This window comes from Parambassis ranga, chromosome 7 (assembly GCF_900634625.1).
Source record: "Parambassis ranga chromosome 7, fParRan2.1, whole genome shotgun sequence".
NCBI classification, from domain to species: Eukaryota; Metazoa; Chordata; class Actinopteri; family Ambassidae; genus Parambassis; species Parambassis ranga.
Genome location: NC_041028.1, coordinates 16971212 through 16993371, shown reverse-complemented (window position 1 = coordinate 16993371; position 22160 = coordinate 16971212). Strand labels below are relative to the sequence as shown.

Here is a 22160-nt window from a genome sequence, read left to right as displayed (position 1 = left end):
GAGCCCGTTCAGCAACAGACTCCAACTCCCACAATGCACCACTGAGAGACACAGGAAGTCATTCCTGCCTGTCGCATTCAAACTACTGAACTCTGAACTTTAATGGAACACACAGACAAATTTTAATTATATGCCATCTTTTAAATCTTGGTTGGTAATCTTGTATGTCTGTAGCAAAGAGGAATTTCCCTTTGGGAATAAATATAGGAATTGTGATTCTGATTCTGAGTATTCAGTATTTTCTAGTCTGCAGTGCTATTAGTAAACAGCCAAGTTTACTTTCAAAACGCCAGAAAGTACCTTTAAATGTAAGTTAAATTATTTCTTTTTAATCTGAAATATATGTGAATTATGCCACTCTTAGGGATACCATAACATGCTGCTTATAGTTAGAGGATTGCTGCCATCTAGTGGTGAACAGTTATAACAGCAACTGAGCTGATGGCTTCTAATGGCTTCTCTAGATGACTGATATTATTTAACTAAGTGTAACAGTTATATATTCATTAATTCACTCATTTACATGACAGAAAGTCGTGTTTTTATAAAGAGCTATGTTTGTAAAAATAAACATTTTGATGGTAAAAGATGAATGTCTGATTATGTAAGGAACTAATTATTCACAATAATTCACCCTTCTGCCTTCTTTAATAGTATTTTACAACTCTTAAAATTTTCAGGTTAAAATTAAAAAAATGAAATTTTTAAAGAAAAAACTGTCTAACTGACTTGCTGATTGAATTTGGTTTTCACTGTGATTTTAATTCCTCAGAGTGCAGTGTGGGGTGATCATGCCTTGTTCCTGTGCCCAAGACCAAATATCCAAGCACACACAGCGACTACAGACCAGTTGCTCTGACTTCACATGTGATGAAGTCTCTGGAGAGGCTGGTCCTGAAACACCTGCGTGCTGTTGTGGAACCATCGCTGGACCCCCTGCAGTTTGCTTACCAGCCCCGTATTGGAGTGGAGGACGCCATCATCTACCTGCTGCACAGAGCACACACCTACCTGGAGGAGGCAGGTAACACTGTTAGAATCATGTTCTTTGATTTTTCCAGTGCGTTTAACACCGTGCAGCCTGCCCTTTTGAATAGGAAGCTCCTGGACATGCAGGTAGAGACCCCACTGGTCACCTGGATCACTAACTATCTTACAGGTTGACCACAATTTGTGAGGCTGAGGAACACCGTCTCGGACACAATAGTGAGCACGGGGGCACCCCAGGGCACGGTACTGTCTCCATTCCTGTTCACACATACACCTTTAAATACATCGGACTTCAGACACTGCTCACAGTCCTGCCACCTGCAGAAGTTCTCGGATGACTCTGCCATTGTGGGCTGTACCAGCAGAGGTCGGGAGGCGGAGTATATGAGTGTGGTGGACAGCTTTGTGGAGTGGTGCGGACAGAACCACCTGCAGCTGAATGTCACAAAGACAAGAGAGCTGGTGGTGGACTTCAGGAAGCACCAGACACTCCCAAACCCGGTCAGCATCAAGGGTACCAATGTGGACATTGTGGACAGCTACAAATACCTGGGTGTCCACATTGACCACAAACTGGACTGGTCCACAAACGCAGAGGCAATATACAGGAAGGGACAGAGTCGCCTGTATCTACTGAGGAGACTCAGGTCCTTTAACGTCTGTCAGACCATGCTGCAGATGTTTTACCACTCGGTGGTCTCTAGCGTCATCTTCTACGCTGTAGTGTGCTGGGGCAGCAGGATGAAGACGGCCGACACCAACAGACTCAACAAGCTCATTAGGAAGGCTGGCTCGGTGCTGGGAGTGGAGCTGGAGTCTGTGGTGGAGGTGACAGAGAGGAGGATACTGAGGAAACTCCTCAGTATTCGTAACAACACGTCTCACCCCCTGCACGACACACTGCTGTCCTACAGGAGCACATTCAGCGGTAGACTGAGACTACCGAGGAGCAGCACAGAACGCCACAGGAGGTCCTTCCTGCCAGTGGCCATCAGACTGTATAACTCCTCCACTTTCTGTAGGGAGAAGCGCTAGATAATCATGTCAGGCATCACTGTCATTCCCTCCGTCTATATTTATGTTTACTTGCACCTTACATCTCCATATTTGTATCCATGTATCATATATTGTGCTCATACTGCGTACTGTACTCTTATTTTGGGTTATAGTGACACATACTTATACTCTGCACTTAACTTCCTTTAATGTGACTTGATACCTCTGGCACAAGAATTTCCTTCGGGATTAATAAAGTTTTATCTTATCTTATCTTATCTTATCTTATCATTTATCCATCATACAGCCAATGTGTGTTTGCCAATAAGCTACTCGTCCTTTAGTAGTTGCTATTATAATTGTCACATCCTGCATATATACCTGGGATAGCATCTCTGAAGCCAACATGGTAGAACAAAAACTGCAGTTCCCTGAATTGCCACTTGAGACCGCCAAAAGTGAGCCAGTTCCCACATTAAAGGGAGAGTTTATCCCAACAGGAGATAGAGTTATACAGGGATTTGAAGAATGTGGCCTACTGCAATAAAATCTGAAGATGAAGGCATACAGTAAGTTGTTGTATATGGAAATGAAAAAGAGATAGAGCTGACGTTTCCCTTTGTGATTAAAAAAATGTGTAATGATCAGACACAAGCAAAATGCTTGACCTGCGATGAATTGGTGCTCTGCCTCTCTGGATCGGTGCCCTGCCTCTATTCCATAGATAGGCTCCAGCCTCATTGTGACCCCGTACAGAATAAGCAAGTTCAGAAAATGAATGGATGGATAAACAAAAATGCACAAAAGGCTGTGATACGTATGTATTTGTCGACAATACAGACAATGTCCAAAAGATTACGCGTCAAATCTGACTTGGCATTTTTGCCAAATCTATCCACCACTAGCCCCAGCAATATAGACTAAGTAAAGATGGATGAACAATCCATGCCTTCTCCTAAAGACAAAAACAAAAAAAAGAAACAAAGTGTTGTGGTCGTTGCCATTTTGACTGTCTGACTCTGCTTAACACCCAGCTAAACTCAGTAAAGTGGTAGCACATAAGTAAAGGTGCACGGGCTGCCAGCTTAGCAGGCAGCTAACAATGTGACACACCCCCTACCTATCACAGAAATATCCTATTTCACATCCTTCAAGTAATGTATTCACTAAATAATGGGGGTCATGTTGTTCATATTTGTAGCCATATTTGTGTTTAAAACTCAAAAGCACTATTGTGCAGGTATCACTTTTGAGTGAAGTGAGACTTTATTTGAGCACACCGGCCACCTCAGACATGTGTATGCAAGAACAAAGATGCTAGATGACTTTATTCTGCCTGTTTCAGATCCGTCTAATTCATTTATTAAATGAAACATGTTGTTTGTACTAAACACTAGTATCTCTGACATCACTTCCTCCTTTCCAGTTGCACTAACAGCTATTGCTACATTGTTAGCTGACTAGCATGCTTCAGTGGACATCTGTCTGTGTATATATATGTGTGTGTGTAGTGTGTGTTATAGCATTGCTGTGTACTGGCTTTAGTTGTGTTTTAGTAATTATTTTTTTAATATAACACATTGTTGCTACATGACAAACCTTCACAATACTTATTTACTTATATAAAAGTTGCACCAGCTGCACTGTTATTAACACAGATGTCCTGCTCACGCTGCTCCTCTGAGCCTCCATGCTCCTTTGACGCCGTCTTCTCCGCACAGCCGTGACGCTGACGCAGCTCCGCGCCCGGCCCACGTGACGAGGCGAAGCGGCCTCTCCTCCTCCTCTCGCGGTCCTTCCTTCCCAGGGTTCAATGAGCGCCGTGTGGCCCCACCCCGTCTCTCTTCAGCGCTGTCTATCTTCTCAATGTAGGCTACTATTCTCGGAGAGAGAGAAAGCAAATAGAGAGAAAGGGGAGAAAAATAATAACCTCCAAGAATTGGTTATTTCTGTCTTTTCACCTTCCTCGACCGGCGACCAGGAGGGGAGCGGCCTTCACGGTGGGAACGTCCTGCTACAACAACCCCGTGCCCTATTTTTTTTTTGTGAATGTAAATGCACATGTAGTCTGAAGCCTGTAGCCTGTTTAACCAGCTCGGATTCAAGAAGAATATTGTATGTTTGTATGACAGTGTGTACACACACGTAAACAGGTCGTATGTAGGCTATAAGAACCGAGCCTGACAGCAGGGGTTGCTTTTTCACCTGCAAAAAAAACAACAAAAAAAACAACGTGGATACATTTCGAGGGATTTTCATATCTTGGTCACGTCTTCTTTTTTCTTTCTTTTTTTATCGTTTCCCCCCCACTCTTGAGAGGACACCATTGGAACCGAGAGCCGGGAATATTTGGTAAAAGTCTATCTGTGCGCAGTTTTTTGAAGGCTCGGCGGTGATATGAGGGGCAGATAAGACATTTCAGCAACAAAAGCGAGGGGCAGAGTGAGAGAGAGAGAGCGAGGGGGAGAGAGAGAGAGAGAGAGAGAGAGAGAGAAGGCCCTTTGGAGGAGAAACACAGCAAGGAACAGCCATCACAAATAAGGAGGACAAATCAGGGGCTATACTGGATCGTTTCGGAGTTGGAGGTGGTGGGGGATCCAGACGAAGAGACCGCCGCAGTGAGTTCGGAGCTGTCGGTTGATTTGATGCGAAGAATGAAAAGGAGCCGGATGACGACGGAAGCGATGAGAATATCACACATGTAGCTCGCTTGTGTGTCAATATTTTTTTTTCCCTTCCCGCTGTCCTACCGGGTCCCCGACGAAAGACAGCCGTCGGGGAGACGGAGCAATAGAGAGTATATACGCCTATGGAAATGTTTATCATGAAAGGCTACGTGGAAACGAGCCGCGCCACAGCACGGGCGAGCTTTTCGGACACGCCGAGTTCGGCTCCTTGTTAACGGGCAGCAGTGAGACGCAAGACCCGGGCTTTCGGAGATGCAAATGAGGTTGTTTATTCTGCCTCCGTTCGAGGTGAAATCACGCTTTTTAGTGTCATAACAAACATTGTGGATTACAATTAACACTTGACGAGGGAAGAGAGTGGGGAAAAAAAAGCAAAAGCTAAAAGCTGCTGTGTGTGAAAGGAGGAAAAAAAAAGAAGCCTGAGCAGGATTCGGCAAACCGAGAAGGCGGCCTCCGTGTCGTCAGCAACAGTATCCTGCTCTTTCTATGACAGCAAAATACGCGTTATGGACACATAATCTGGACCGAGCGGCACCGCAGACAGCTTGTGGAGCAGGCCCGGGACGTGAGACGATGTGAATGTGGCTAACATTGCTGCCAAATCCGTGTGTCAAACGAGGGATCTAGACTAGTTTATTTTATTTATTTATTCCCCCCCCTCTCTTCTTCAAAACCACCCCCACCTCCTCCACCTTCACTACTACTTCTTCTTCTTCCACCACCTCTTCCTCCTCCCCTGGACCCCCTTTTTTATTTTTTCCTGGGAAGATGGGTTGTTTGGGCAACAGTAAGACTGAAGACCAGAGAAATGAGGAGAAGGCACAAAGAGAAGCAAACAAAAAGATAGAGAAGCAGCTCCAAAAAGACAAGCAGATATACAGAGCAACACACAGACTACTACTTTTAGGTGAGTTTGATATATATATGTATTTATATATATATATATGTTTCCCCCTTTGCTCTGCTGGCTGCTTTACACACAAGGCCTTTCAGTTTTGCACAATTGTGACTGCTTCCTCCCTGCATAACCTTCTGGGATGTTGTTTTGGGAAACATTGTCAACAGTGTGACTTTTCCAGTGCAGGAGGCTAAAAATGCAGCACCGTGCTGGCTTTTTCAGCATGACAGTCTGCAAAACAACAACAAAAAAAGAATTCCATCGGCTGGTTTGAAAGTGTACAGTGATGTAGAGGTGAACTGCTGCCTCAGGGTCGCACCAAAAAAAAAATATAATCAAAATCAAAACTATTTATTATTGTCCATCTGCTTCGTTTAAATAGAACACAAACAGTTTTCAGGAATACACAGCATGGTGATGGTTTAATCCCATACATACATACAGGACTCACAGCAAAGAACTTTAGATTCAAGACGTTTAAAAGAATGCCAGGCCTGGTTCTTGAGTTGTATCCATGTTGGTTATAATATCTATGCAATCTAAATGACAGCCAGGAGCTGGCACATGCTTCATGTAGAATGTGTTTTCTAACACAAAATGCTAACTATCTTTGCTTATAGCTAATCTATGTAGCAGGTGGCTCAGTATATTTGAAGTTTACAATTCTGATCTGGTCACTGGATTAAACGGTGAGTTTATGGACGTAGTGAGAAGTTGATATTTGATTCATTTTGTCAAGAAGTTTGACTAGCAGGCCCAATAGCAGCCATGTTAGCTGTAGAATTGGGGTAGAAGTGTTTTCTCTTCTTTCTTATTTAGAGACTATATTGATGTTATATTTGAATTAAATTGTAATATCAACCCTTCCCTCTGTGTAATGAGAGACACCACTTTTTTAAATGTTTATTGTGGTGTGCTGTTAAAAGTGCCATTATATTTTCTAGAGGCTACAGTATTTCTGCTTCATCACTGTGGGAGAAGGTGACAGGAGGAGAACCAAGACAGCTGACACACTGACATGAGGTTGACAGTCAGATTTGTGAGCATGGCATGCACGGTAGTTTGCTGAGCCACCAAAAGGCACCAGTGCCACACTCTTGTGTGGCCCCTCTGATGTTCTTGGCTACCACCAGGGTATCCTATTGGTGGGGAAAACAGGGAAACACTGCTTAAATTGTCATAGTACAAAACTGCCAGTCATTCAAACAGCTTAACATGGTTTGTATTTTGTCAGATGATGTAAGGTAATTGGTAAATCTGTGGCTTAAGGTAAAAACAAGAGCAGTTCAGCTCCGGCAGTCATTATCAATACAGGTCCAATATGGCAGAGAAGGAAGTCTGCATATTATGTCTCTTGTCCCAGATTTTAATATCAGGAACATTCTTAGCCATAGCCACTTGTTTTCACAAACAAAGCACATTGGTCTCGCTGCACATGGGTTATGTTGATCTGCATCCAAAGTACATGGAAGAGGGAAGAAGCATGAAGAGGTCAAACCTTCTGCAGTCTTTGTAGGGTACAGTATGAAGCAACTTTATAGTCCGAGCTTGTGGCCTTCATCAGGGGTACTCTAAAATATTTAACTCTTACATTGACTACATTATTTTAAGCAAAGATTTGGTCACAGTATCTATTATGTGAAAGCAATGGCACTGGGCATTGCAAAAGAGCTTGTAAACATTTATTTTTAACTTGGTCACTTGTAATTGTGCAGGTTTGACAAAACACGTTCATTTCTTAAAGCAGATACGACAAATTCATACAAAGACCTGCAACACACAGCTAACAGCGACATGCCACCAATGTAAGTTACACAGACATGTGCAGCCAGGCTCAGGCTCAAAAGTAACATGAGAATGCAGTGAATAGTTATTTTGACTTTAACTTTATTTATTAAAAAGGCAAATGACATCAATGTACTACCGTTTGCCTTTAAAACAGCTGCATGACAAAACTGTGAAACAGGCAGTTATATGGAAGTGTATTTCTTTAAGTGAGGTTGGAAGGACTACTTTCTAGCAACCACACAGAGTATGGATGTGTGGCCACATGTTGGTCCATTCAGACAGTGCTAGTGGGTTATGTCATAAGGAGCATCTATTGTGTTGCTTTTTTGTGGCCCCCAAATGAAAAGAAGCAATAATTTCGCCAAACTCCACTACATTGTCTTTATAAGTTGTATCTATACATTCCTGGGGTTCTGTCCTCCACTCCGTTTTTTAGTCTTTGCTGTACCCCTGAAACAAAGGAATTTGTGATAGTAGCTTTATTTACATTATTTTAATAATTCACAGGCTATGCTATCCTATTTTGGATGATAAAGCATTGTTTACTGTTGTTTTGTTCTGATGGTTATTAACCTACATTGTTATGGGCATTATCATGTTTTCACTATTATGCAGCGATAAATGTTGATCAGTATGAATGAAAATATTGTGATTGTATTTTGTACTCACTGCCATTCCACATAGAGATAGAGACAGCTCAGACGTGTCTTTTATGGGATTGCATCTAAAACTGAATGAATCTAAACTTCTGGATATAAATGTATCTAATGAGATTCTTTAATGGAAACTCAAGAGGAAAATCAGAAAGTTGGAAGACGTTAGTTTGTCGTTAAACAGTTCACTGGAGGCAGGCAAACCATAACTTAAAACAACTTTACAATTCTGATTGAAAGTCTATGATACTACTGCATGTCAGAAAGTGAGCCACATGGCATTGCTGTTGGTTGTAAGCAGCTGTGCGTTGATGGACATCATTAAAACAGATGCAAGGTTATTAAAGATTTAAATATCCCACCATGACACATACTGTGAATGGTATTCCAGACAGATGTGTATCTCTATCCTAGCACTATGATTGTGTGCATCTGTCTTGCCCATAATGTCTTTAATTCTGATTTGTCGTCTTTTTTAATTTAAGGAGCTGGAGAGTCAGGAAAGAGCACCATAGTGAAACAGATGAGGATCCTTCATGTCAACGGCTTCAATGCAGAGTGAGTATAATACTACTTTTAAGGAAAATAAAGCCTGTGATGGTGTGTGTTGTGGAAAAACCTCAAGTCAAGGCTAAACCTGCCCCTCTTCTCAGACCCTCAGTGAGACCAGTGTATTTGTCTAAAGCCGTTTCTTTATTGTGACCTCACTGAGGCCATTGGAGTAATGTGTTAAACGGTGGTGTGGTGTGTTACATTGGTTACTTTTGCACTAAGTGACACTGTGAAAAAAAACTGGGTAACAGTATATTCATCAGTATCAGCCATGTTTATTTCAAAGCTCTGTGTCATTAGCAGCCAGGATGAAAGGCCTAAAATGTAACCGCTCTGTCAACCCATCATGATGGTTTATGAAGTGTGAGCTCCATAGGATGCTGCCAAACCAATATGACTTTCATGTACAACATTGAACAAAGTATTCCATCAGAGAAAAACATGTTGTCACATAATCACTGCTTTTAATTTGACGAGCAGTAGGCAAGGCAGGCTTAGAAGTTTTACAGAAGAGCAGTACAGCAGAGCTGCAGAGTACCTCACTGTAGCCTATGTTTCTGAGTTGTCTTGCTTGTATATGTAATAGTGCAGTGCCTACATGTACCAGGGTGCAATGTACACAGGACTTGTGAGATGTATTTGTGTATAAAGTACAGAAATAACTTAGGCAAAGGTGATAGACGTGTGATTGTTCTGGCTAAACATGGCCATTTAGATGGTTTAGTCAACATTGTTTAACCTCAGTCAGTACTAAATTAATTGACAGTGATTTGCAGTTTAAAATATACAGTTTTGAAACCTCTGCCTGTGACACCATAAGGAATCAGCTGAAATTCCAACCTACCTGCCAATGAGGTGATGTGCAGAGCTGCTAGGGGCAGCTGATGGAGTCGCTGTCTGCAGGTTCTTTTGGATGACAAACATATGTAACCGTTACAGGAAAGCTTTGGGCCACAGATAGGCAGGAGAATGCTGGATACACATTTTATGATCCTTAAAGAAATAGAAAAAAGAATTGTAGCTGGTGAGGTGAAAGGAGCAGCACAGTGAGAGCAGTAGTGGCTGTGTTTTGTAACAGCAGCATTATAGTGTGAAAACATGGAATGCACATGTTATAATATGCCGTCCTTCTTGTTATCAGTTTAGCCTCACATTAGTGTTTTGGTTTATGTATTAGCAACAACCGAAGAAGACTAAAAAAACCCAGTGCATTCTGGGTATTGATGTTTTTCCACAAATAATCTTCTTCTGTTCTATGTTGTGTTTTTTTCCAAAATGCCACAGTAACTTGTGCTTTGCTGTCTTCACAAGCAAAGAACTACCTTTAACGTGTGCGTCTGTGTCTTCATAAAGATCATTTGACCTGACCACCCCTTAAAGTGCTGTTTGATTGTATACCGTACTTGGATGTGATGGTTGGGGGCTTAATTCGCAAATGTTAAAGTTAGGGAGAGGGTCTTTGTGAATGCGTTATGTTTCAGAAAGAGCCTGACAAACCTGTACGTGTGTGTTTGTGTTAGTGACTAGGCATGTATTAGTCGGCTAGTGGTCATGTATTGGTGGAGATGGAGGCAAGGTTAGACTAGAAAATCAGCACCTAAGGCAGACTGGAGCATATGACCCAGCGCGTGACTCCACAACACTGAGCAGTGTGTGAGTGTCTGTCAATATATGTCTGTTGGGTGTTACTGAAGACAGCCATACACACAAACACACAGCGACATAGCAGCATCACTAACAGATATGTTACATTATTTGGTTATCAGGCCTTGTATTGCTCTTTTGTTTCCTCATGTGTGGTACACTTGTATCTCTCCATCTATTTTTTCCTCATGTATGTGTTTGACTGTGTGGTCAGATGTCAGCTTACAACAATGAATCACCTTTGTCTATGAAGATCTATTAAAACCAAAACAACTGTCTTGCAGGCCCTTTGCTTGTGGGTCTTCACATGATAACCATAGTAATATGTTTTAATGTGCCTGGATCCTCAGGCAGCACATAAATACACCGATTTGGGAGTTAAAGGGTTCAATAACACTTGTGATAAAAGATTTGGGGTGAATAGAGTGAGTGTTGTGGTAACGTGTTAAGGTCAGAGTTGTTGGCTTGTGACCGGAAGACTGCTAGTTCCAATTGGTGGCCAGATTTAGAAAATGAATGACTCGGCTCTCCCTGTTCTTTGAACAGTCATGACTGAGCTACCTTTGGGCAAGGCACTTAACTGCCAGCTTTCTTACTAGAGCTGTGAGATGGCAGACAACAGAGGACTGCACATGTGTGGGATAGTGTGTATTTTAAAGCTCTCAGAAACCCATTAGCTAAATGTACGAAAACACACTCAATACAATCAGTCGTATTGACGAATACTTTGAAATTGCAGACATTTTGCTAGCTTTAGCTGCATTTGTAAAATCAACGGTTGTTACAATGGCAGCATAGTGCAACTTGTAGATGTTCCTTCTATACTACTGCAGCCAGCCTGGAGTCCCCTGTGTGTGCAGTATATAGGTGTCTACAGCCTGCACTGACACTCTCTCAAATCTGGTCATTTCCTCTGCACATAAGCTGGCCATCTTTCAAAGACCGGTTTTACAGATGTGGACTGCTCTGTGTGGCTAGCACTGATGTCTCACAACAAGAATGTTCAGTTAGCCATCTGGGGCGTGCGTGTTCTCCCCATACGTGGTGGTTTTTTCTGGATAGTCCAGCTTCCTATCACTTTCCAAAGACGTGCATCATGTGTCAGTTGGCAACTTTCAATTGGCCCTTGATCCATTTATTTGTATGGCTGTGTCAGTCCTGTACTTTAGACTGGTTACCTGTCTGGGGTTCAGCCCCCCTTTTGCCGGATTACAGAAGGCAACCCTGTACCGGATGTAGCCCTACAAGAGAATGAATGGATAGATGGGCTGCTGGGATCACCCAGCCTCTCTTCTGTTATGGCAGTTGTTTGGTTTTAGGGCCTCATGGACATGTTTCAGGAAGGGTTTAATCTAAGCCAGGCTGTCGAAGGCCGACATATCACATCCATACATAGGAATACACAGCTATTATTATCTGTTCTATGAGATACTCCAATTTCAAGGAAGGACAAATTTGTATTGATTTGTATCAATGATGTTCAATCATGAGTTTATTCAGTCTTGACTTTTGTCAACGTAAATGTGATAAACTATTGTAATATTTTGATAAAAAAAACACACAAATTATAATGGAAATGATACAAATCACTAAACCTCATCACTGCAACTAGCATGTGTTCCCCTCGCTCTTGAAAGACACAGAAGCAAGACTGCAGAGTGCACACAGCACCATGTGATTTTTAATGACTATCAGGTTGAAAATGCAAACAGGGCCTTCTCAAATCTAACCCAATAAACTCTTACCCCCTCTCTTTCTCTTTCTCTTGCTCTCTTCTGTATTTTTGGTGCACAATGACCTTGCATGCTTTTTTCTTAAAATATGTGCTAAATTCTCAGTAACCTGCTTCATTGTTTTCATGAGAATTATAGAAAAATGTGTTAGTGAAGAAGTTAGGTAAGACGTGATGTCGTGACTATAGAACTTTGCAACAGATGGGACGCTGTGTAAAATGTAAATACAAGCATAATGTAATGATATGACACTTTTAAAACCCTATACAGTTCAAGACAACAAAGAGACAACTGAGAAATATTCTTCTTCAAATACTATGAAAAAGGCACACTTAAAATGTATCTGAATAAATATAAAAATAGAATAAAGAATAAAAAGTAACAGTGCAAATGAAATCTTTTAGCGACTGGCATAAATATATTGCACATATCGCAGCATATTGATGTTGGTGCGGTGTAAGTGAAGTCTTGTATTTCATACAAACACAATACTGGTTCAAATCAATTGATTATAATAGGGAGAAGTTGTGGTGATAATCTGAATAGATCAAACTGTAGTAGTAGCCCCTGTGAAAAAGTCAAAACAGAAACAGAATAAGGAAGTCCACCTTTAGAACTGTTCCACACACAGTGCACTGTTGTCCTAACTGAGGCTCAAGGTGAAAGATAGACTGGCTCTCTGGTTGCCTTTATTAGAAATACTTCTGTCACAGAGTCCAAATGTCTTGTACACTGCTATCCTTCACAGCAGACATAATTTCTCTACCACGCGTACCACTGAAGGTCTGTTTACCCTCCTGGATCAAAAACAAACTTAATGCAGTGCACTGAGTGTAGTGTACCTCGTCATGGCGACATGAAACTTCCACTCTGTCATTTTTACAGCACAGCATTTTGCTAAACAAACTACAGTATTTTTTAATAGTTTGTAGTGCATCAAAAAATCTGTAATGACTGTGGGTTTCAAAACATTTAGATCTTACTGTTTGCTGTTTAATCAGTTTAGGAATGCTGAGTGGAAGTGATTATTTACTGGTAGACAGATACTGCTGCACTCTAACATGACTGTCTTTAAACTTGTGTTTGTTTTAGAGAAAAGAAGCAGAAAATACAAGACATCAAAAATAACATTAAGGAGGCAATTGAGGTAAGTGTCAGTGTTTATATCATTTCTGCTGTTAGTTAAAAAAAAAAAAAAAAGTTTGGACAAATAAAATGTGGCCTGATGCCCTGTTCTCCTTTCACTAGTGAAACATCTTGTGTCCCTTATGTGGTTCTGTCATTTACACTTATTTTGTTTGTGTTTTGTGTTTGTTACAGACCATAGTAACAGCCATGAGCACCCTGACACCTCCAGTACAATTGGCATGTCCACAGAATCAGTACCGGATCGAATACGTCCTCAACCTCGTCAACCAGAAGGACTTTGAGTTTCCATCCGTGAGTAGCACCTGAGATGCAGAGTCATTGCTCCTATTTATTAGAGTTGGACAAATTTTCACCATTTGTTGTGACTGGTGATCAATATATAACGATTTTTGCCGAGGGAAGTGTTTTTACAACAGTGTGAGCAGCATTTATGCGTGTGTCATGTGTGCAGTCGTCCCAATATGCAAGGTGATAATCCCTTGATACACGTAGCAGCTGTGCCACTGACACAGAGGTTAACTAATGATCTGATGGGTAATGTCTATGTGGGTTTAGTAGTTTCAGTGGGACCTTCCCATCAACTAATTATCGAGGCCTAGAGACTAACGTTTATCCTCAGCCACCTGTGGGGCCAGGCTTAATTTAATTTTCACTTCATTCAGTCTCAGAAGCTGCTGTTGTGAATTATTTTATATATATATATATATATATATATATAGAGAGAGAGAGAGAGAGAAATATGTGTTTTGGTCATGGTGTTGAATCTGGATGGAAGTATGTGTTCATTTGGCACATGCTAACATGCTAATCTGTGATTGAGCTGCTTTTTCCATCCAATGATGACATCAACTGATGACTTTGAAAACCCTGATATATACAGTTACAAATAATTTAAAATAATCTGTTAATAATTCATAGATATTTACACGTGAATTTTAGGCTCAGCCAAAATCAACCCCATGTGTGAGGCTTGCAGAACAGGGAAAAAGCTGCCATCATGATAGACAGCCAAAAATATCTTTAGAAATACTATTACAAAGACTAAAGACACTTGTGAATTTTAGTAAGAAAAAAACAATGGAGTCAGATATTGAAAGTTAATCAGAACATCTGCTGCATCGATTGTAATGATCATTCATTGATGTAAAAACTTCTTACATTATAGCTCTCATTATGGTGTTTTGTAGTTCTCAACAATATAGATCCCCCTTGTGTTGTGATGATTCTTGTGTGGTTACAACACACTATATATGGCACATAGTGTGGGCCTACGTGTAATAATAACTGTGGTTTACCTGTTTTAATGCTGCACAAGTAGCAAATATGTGTTTTGAAACACCATGTGCTAAGCTGCAAGTATGAATGTTCTTATTTGTCCTTCTTCAGGAGTTCTACGATCATGCAAAGACGCTGTGGCAGGATGAGGGGGTGCGAGCATGCTACGAGAGGTCCAACGAGTATCAGCTTATCGACTGTGCACAATAGTGAGTAAATAACCGCCAACTAACCTTCGTGGTGATGTCACTTTTTAAAGCACTGTCCAGTGAGAACATGGCATGTGGGAGTGCCACACTCTTTGTTGTTATTTATTATAACAATGAATATTTGTCAATTCAGTCATGATGGCTTGTAAAAGACATTCTGAGAAGTTAAAGCTAATGTAAAGTCAAACAGCTCTTCACTCACATCTAGTGGCAGTCACAGGACACGCCTGCTGGCTGACCATTAAAGGAATATTCTGGGCTCTTTTTCACATGACTAAATGATTAAAAATGCAATGTATATAACACAACACTGTTGCAGTGCCATCATGGAGCATTACAATGCTAAAACTTAGCATACTCCTGCTATTTCCTCACGTCTGCTGACGCTAGGCCAAGCTAATAAAATTTGCATACTTCTACACTGTCTGCAGCAGGTCTCTGTACAACCACACCAGATTTCTTCTCCTGTGAACAGTATATGATTGATATAAATTATCTATGCAACCACAGTGGGCAGCAGGGGGACAGGCAGACAGTTTGGACACAATTAGAAAACGAACAAACAAGAACCCTTTTTTTACCTTTTGTGTAATATCATTAAACTCAAACTTTATGCTCAGGTATAAACTAACTGATGAATATTAGATCCATGCACAGACTTAACACAATTAGTAACTGTATTGTCTAAATACAAGCATGCCAGAACATTTTTGAAAACAAGGAGTCCCTGGATGTGATCTTAAACGTTTATAATATGTATAAGATACTTTTGTTTCTACCTAATATTTCTAATGCAGCAGTAGCAGCAGGTAGAAGCATTTTTAGTGGAGGAGTCGTGTAACAGCAGCAGTTGCAGTGTTTGGGAGCAAACATGGCCGAGGCTGAGTCATCTACAGATCAGAGGATGTTTAGCAGAGGAGGAGGGGTGATGTTTGAGAAGGACTACTGCTCCTTTCTGGACTACAAGCCTGTAGCCTCCACTGTGTTGTACTAGTTATTCACCTTATAGTGATTATTGCAATTATTAGAATGAGAATGTTAAAAACAAGTTTGGTGTTTTACATGAGTAAAACTCACTCCCTGTATTTCTCCCTCAGGTAATTAGATGGTACAGCCCAACCTTGTGTTCCCTCCCTCTTGCTCATACTTTCAGCACCAAAACACACACTCATCCTTCACTTGCTTTCTTTCCTTTATTCTTCCTCTTCTCCATCTCCGTCCGTCCGTCTGTCTGTCTGTCTGTCTGTCTCTTTTTTTCTGGAGCTACTCCAGCTGCACAGGATTGGGAGCTGATAGACTATTAATAGTGCCTGTGGTTGGGTCTCCATAGTAACCGTGCTGCAGGCCAGGGCGCTAGGGAGCTATTTTTGAAATCTGCTCTGTAATGTCAGACACCACCACGCTTTTATTCTCTCTCTCCCTCCCTCTGCTCCTTTCACACTCACTCTCACATGCTCTTTTTCTTTTTGTTTCTTTTTTTTGGTCCATTGCTCCGTCTCTGTATCTGTTTTCAGTTTTCTGAATGGTAAAGGTCCATGTAGATGCTTTTACTGTTGTGACACAAAGTAAAGGAGTAGATGACGTCTATAAGATTGACAGTGATACAAGGGGGTGGACAACTCACCTGTAGCCCCATCGCTGGTGTCAGGGCTGGACATCATGTCCTAAACTTAATGAATGAGAAGTTGACTTTCCCTGTTAATTTGCCCACTTCACTCAGTGGATGAAACCAACTCTGTGAAGTAAAGTGACACTTCTCTCATAAATATCTAGCAAGTCAGAAAGTAAAAAACGAGTGTGTGGTTTTTGGATCTGTGTGCCACCTGCTGTCTGTGTTGTCTTAATCATTTCTTACAACATTCATGCATGCTTTGGGATATTGGATGAGTGCTGAATGAACAGCGAGGATGCTTTTAGAGCACATGTTCAGCAACACAAAGCCACTGCTTGATAATAATATCATAGTAACTATTTTCTTTCCATGTTGTTCCTTCTCTTTCTCTTCAGCTTTCTAGACAAAATCGACATTGTGAAACAGAGTGACTACACTCCATCTGATCAGGTGGGGTTCAACTCTTTCATCACAAAGTTAATATTAGTTTCGGTTCACTATGCCGCTATTGTCACATTGGTATTTAAAGGGGAAGTGTATTTTGTATGTGTGGTCAAAGCAGACACAGAGTTCAGGTGGAAGAGAGGCACAGAGTTTATATAGCCTCGTAATAACCTCTGCATAAGCTGCCTTGCACAACCCTTAAAGTTGGAGGTGGCAAATAAAAAAATGTTATGTCCCACTTTCTTCAAGTTTTTCACCCTGATCTAGAAAAAAAAGTCCAAGGCACAAAAGCAATTTGTACAGTGTAAAGCCTGCCCCAGATTCTGCAGTGTAAGCATCAAAATCCTGTAGATTAGTTAACAGCCTTTTTGTTACATTTTCTGTTTTTTGACCAGGATCTGTTGCGGTGCCGAGTACTGACTTCAGGGATCTTTGAGACAAGATTCCAAGTGGACAAAGTTAATTTCCAGTAAGTAAGAACACAAAGAAAAGTGAAGGGAATTAACCCGATTACTCATAAGATCTGTCATAAACCTGTAATGTTGTTCAGGATACAACAGGCAAAAGGTTTTCATGCCTATATGTGGCTCAGATATAGTTTGAGCAGTGGTGTGTGACTTGTATGCATTTATGGGAATCAGACATGCTGAAATTTTGCGATAAAGTCTGTTTTAGAAAATCTTTAACCTTTCAATTACCCATCACTTCTCGTTTTGACCCACTTTACACACACACACACCTACTTAAGTAGCAATCATCATATCCACTTATAAATAAAGATGTCTATTTGTTGGATCCCTATACCCCACATTTCAAATCAAACAAGTATTAGATCTCGGCAATAAATCAGCCTGCAGTGTTAACATGGTCTGTTATGCACAGTTTGTCCACTCGATGGCAGTGCTTAACATGTTTACACTATTGTCTCTTGTTTGCTCTACACAGTATGTTTGATGTTGGCGGTCAAAGGGATGAACGCCGGAAATGGATTCAGTGCTTTAATGGTAACTTGTGTTTATTTGTTCTTCCTCCCCCTTCAATCAGATGATATCTTTTTCTCTCACTGTGTCTCATTTACCTCTGTTCCTTCCTCGTCCTAAGATGTAACAGCCATCATCTTTGTGGTGGCCAGTAGCAGTTACAACATGGTGATCCGAGAGGACAATCAGACCAACCGTTTACAGGAGGCCCTCAATCTCTTCAAGAACATCTGGAATAATAGGTGAAGTGTGTTATGCATAGCATACATACCTCTGTTTTGGATTGGCCAGTGCCAAACAATAATTCCTTCGCATTCCTCTCTCCACATACAGGCATAGTTGGATAATTGAATGTGCATGATCTAAATTCAGAATGTTTTGTTCTGTGCAGGTGGCTGCGGACCATTTCTGTGATCTTGTTCCTAAATAAACAGGACTTGTTAGCAGAGAAGGTGCTCGCAGGAAAGTCCAAAATCGAGGAATACTTTCCTGAATTTGCTCGCTACACCACGCCAGATGATGGTGAGCAGTCTTACTGCCGTTTCACTTAAACTCAGAGGCACTTTTATATTTGGAAGGGAAGGGAGAACATTGCATTGAATGAATTGTTGTAACCAGACAGGGTAAAGTGTCTGATCTGATGTGCCAGTGTTCCACCACTGCACGAGCCTTCCTAAGCTTTAATGCAGACACATCATGCAGAGATGCTTCTTTTAGTTCTCCTTTTTTTTCCTAGTGGAGTTCTTCATTCAAACATTTGTGCAAATACATGTATTGAGTGAGGGACACTGCATTTACTGACAGTGACCACAAGAGGTCATAATTGATTCGCTGAGATCAACCTGTCTACCTCACATGAAAAAAAAATGTCTAGTCATGCAATAACTACCTGATTACTAGATATTATGTGATTCATTCACATAAATTTATGTTAAAAGAACTTTGGACTCATTAGCTTCTCTCTCTTTTGTCAGCCACACCAGAGCCCGGAGAAGATCCACGTGTCACAAGGGCTAAGTACTTTATAAGAGATGAATTCCTGGTAAGTTCACTGGATCAGCTGTGATGGTTTTATCTGGTTTTTGGTCAAGCGACAAAAGTATTAATTCATTTTTTAAACATGACATGACAAAAAGGGTTGTCTAGTCTAAGTGCTTAAAAATGGTAGACATTTCATTGACAGTGACATCCATAGAAAAATACTGGAGTGGATGCTAGGTTGCTATATTTTTTTACCAGCTAGCATGATACAACGTTATTGGTTATAAATGTGATCGTAAATGTGTCTAATCTATGGTTGTGCAAGCCTTGCAAGTCAGCAGGTTAACCAGCTAGCTGTAACTTTACAGGTGTGTTACACCCACTTATTTCTCTCTCTCTCTGTCTTTATTTATTTCTCTATTTTACAGAGGATCAGCACAGCTAGCGGCGACGGGAGGCACTACTGTTACCCCCACTTCACCTGCGCTGTTGACACGGAAAACATCCGGCGTGTCTTTAACGACTGTCGAGACATCATCCAGCGGATGCACCTGCGGCAGTACGAGCTGTTGTGATGGGAAGGAACAGCCAAAAACATAAAAAACGGATCGAACTATAAAAACACCTTGAACCATGAGTCTCTGAACTCTCCCACAGAAGTGTGTGAGCTATTATGATAGAATGGGGGCCAAAAAACAAACATACACACTTACGATAAACACACCCCGAACCCAGAACTCTCCCTCATGCAAACTCCCTACCTGATGTTGAAAGAGCTATTTTGAAGAAGCGTTTGAGGATCGAACCCATCGACAGACTCTGATCTCCACCTTCAGCCATATTCCCAGCTCCTCACCCCTCAACATCCTTACCGTCATCTTTCTATAAGCCCAGGGTGGCCTGGTCTGGGCTGCAGTGAGGAGGGTTTTAGCTGCAGCTACGATTCTGATGCGATTCTGATGCAGCTACGATCAAGATGAAAACTAAGAGAGCTACTTCTTCAATGCAACTGGGAAAGAGATACTGCAAATAGAGCATAAACAGATCAGCTGAACACTGTATTAAACAAAAAAAAAAAAAACACAGAAAAAAACTCAAGCACTGTGCTCAGGACTGGACTCGAACCGTGTACACCAAACCTTCCTATCACTAATAGATATCTTTAAATCCAACCACATGCTCTGCTTGCACACAGGAACATATCACACCTGCTTTTTATCGCACTGCACAACAGGAGTGAATCCAGAAGGGGCCTGTCGACAAGCGGCAGCCCTCGTCGAGGTGCTGGCTGATTTATTCGGAACAGTGCTCTTAAATTACACAGACCAAGTGACTGACTGCACGGCCGAGCCCGTGAGGAGCAGCATTACCACGGACTAAACTGAACACCGGTGTGCTAGTGAGACTTCAGCGGGGTGGGGTTTGTCGAAAATCGGAAGGAGCCGACCCTGATGTGAATTTCTCCGATGGAGGGCGGACACGTTTGATGGGGACGACCTCTCCACAAAACTTTGGCCACCTGACTTTGCCTTGTTGGTAGTGGAGCAAAATGCGGGGACGACGTATTGAGTTTAAAACAAAAAAAAAAAGAAACAAAAATGCCAACTTTTATGGAACTTAAATGGAAGGCAAAAAAACGTATCCTTCTACAGTACAGTACCATATAAGTTAAAGAGAACTCTCATCCTGTTTTACTGTCTCCACAGCTGTTTCTGTCTGTGTAGACTTTTGTGCCATTGTGCCCTGTGCGCTCTCTTATCTTTACTCTCTCCGTCTGTCACTCTCCTTTTTCGCCCACTTTTTTTTTCCTCCATCTTCACCCACACCCTCTCCTATTTCCCTCTCTCTTGCACATCACATCCATTTTGCACTTTTATCATCCTGACAGTGCTCTCTTTTTGTTTTAAGAGAAAATAAAATATAATCCTGGAATATGAAAAAAAGAAGCAAAAAGACAATGACAACAAACAGGACTTTTTGTTACAACCTGCTTGCACCTTCCTTCCATTCCTCCCTCCATCATTCTTCATGTCACCTCTTTTCCTCGCCGACCTCTTGCTCCTTTGTATGTCTGTCTTTACTTTACTGCTGAACTATTATTCTTGTACAGACTGTAAAATGTATTATTTTGTACAACTTTATTGAAAAGAATAACTTTTAGAAGATCCCTGTGCCTTGATCACGACTGTACGTGTGTAATGAGCTAAAGTGGGTGTCATACTGCGCTGTATAGCTTGGCCAATCCCCCCCTCTTAACTCCCCGCTGCCCTCGCTTTCTCCCTTCTCTCTCTCTCTTTCTTTATCCCCCTGTCTCTTCGTATTTTTCTCTTTCCTCTGTCCTTGTTCTCGCCCTCTCTCTCTCTCTCTCTCTCTCTCTCTCTCTCTGTCAGAGAATGGTGAACAAACATTCGTAGCTTCTGTAGTTTTATTTCGCTTCCCCCTATCCTCCCGTTCTCTCTTTATGATTTAAATGTCTATTTTTGGATCCATATACCCCAAAAAGATAAATATATGAAATGTATATGGGTTTTAAAAAAAAAAGTATTTTATTAGAATCAAATGAACCTTGACAAATTGTACACTTGATAGTGTGCGTATTGCTATAACTTAAATCCTTTCAACTGAAGTTGTGTTCAGGTTTCTTTTGTTTTCTTCCATCTGCAAAGTACATTTTAAAGGGTTAAAACAGGAGATGCAAAACATTGCTGGTTTATACACAAATTGTATTCTTTTGCTAAAAAAGGCCAAAAAAAATGACCAAAAAAAAAAAGAATTTTAGTTTATTTTCTGATGAGGGGGACGGGAGGCCTCCTGCCTAGCTTTGCACAGCAGAGGCGGCCTGTACAGTATTAGCATCTCTCTCATTTCAGTGCCCTAGTCTTCATTTAATGTGTACATATAATATGGGTCTCTACTTTCTGAACAGGAGCTCTAAGAAATAAAGATTTTTTTTGTGCAGACAGCAACAGGCCTGTCATTACACATAAAAACACACACAGACACAGGCGACGCTGCGTTCTTGTAATCTTATCCCTAAAATGTTATCAGCAGGAAGCGTTGTTGTAAATTCACACAGGAGGAAGTGAAGTTTCCTTTAGCAGACATTTCTCATTTCCTCTTCAGATACACAAAAGTATGTATTTACTGGGACTACATCGGTGAAGGTAGTAAATCAATGTGGACATTCGGGTTCAATTTTAAAAAAAAAACTCTTCTTGCTCAGCCATGATAGTGTAACTGATGGGCTGTTACCAGAGAATTTAAGTGGAAAAGATCTGTTCAATCTTGATCTGGAAAGCAAGACAGCTGATACTTTTTTGTCACACTCACACTGTAAAGACTTAAGTTTTAATTGTAGTAGAGAGTCCACATTTTCCAAAGACACCAAATGTGATGGGGCTGAATTTGACTCTACAGTCATACAGCAGGTTAGTCCCAGCGCTTCAAAAGCTTCACGTCACTGGATGTCTTTAGAGCTACCTATATACAAAACTCATCAATATGCTTTATAAGCTGTGATATGGTCACATAAGTGTCTTTATGTGGTGGTCATGCTGACTTGAAGTTTC

The 22160-nt window shown here is 41.1% G+C and overlaps 1 protein-coding gene across 1 annotated transcript; it reads left to right on the top strand.

Moving 5' to 3' along the window:
- The first annotated feature begins 3774 nt into the window (after positions 1 to 3774).
- On the top strand, positions 3775 to 21553 carry gnas (GNAS complex locus). The gene is made up of 12 exons (XM_028409446.1): positions 3775 to 5580; positions 8498 to 8570; positions 13034 to 13088; positions 13262 to 13381; positions 14477 to 14574; positions 16582 to 16636; positions 17026 to 17099; positions 17576 to 17634; positions 17732 to 17852; positions 18002 to 18132; positions 18585 to 18652; positions 19020 to 21553. The coding sequence occupies exons 1-12, from the start codon at positions 5442 to 5444 to the stop codon at positions 19164 to 19166; spliced, it is 1140 nt and encodes a 379-aa protein (XP_028265247.1). The 5' UTR covers positions 3775 to 5441; the 3' UTR covers positions 19167 to 21553.
- Positions 21554 to 22160: the final 607 nt, after the last annotated feature.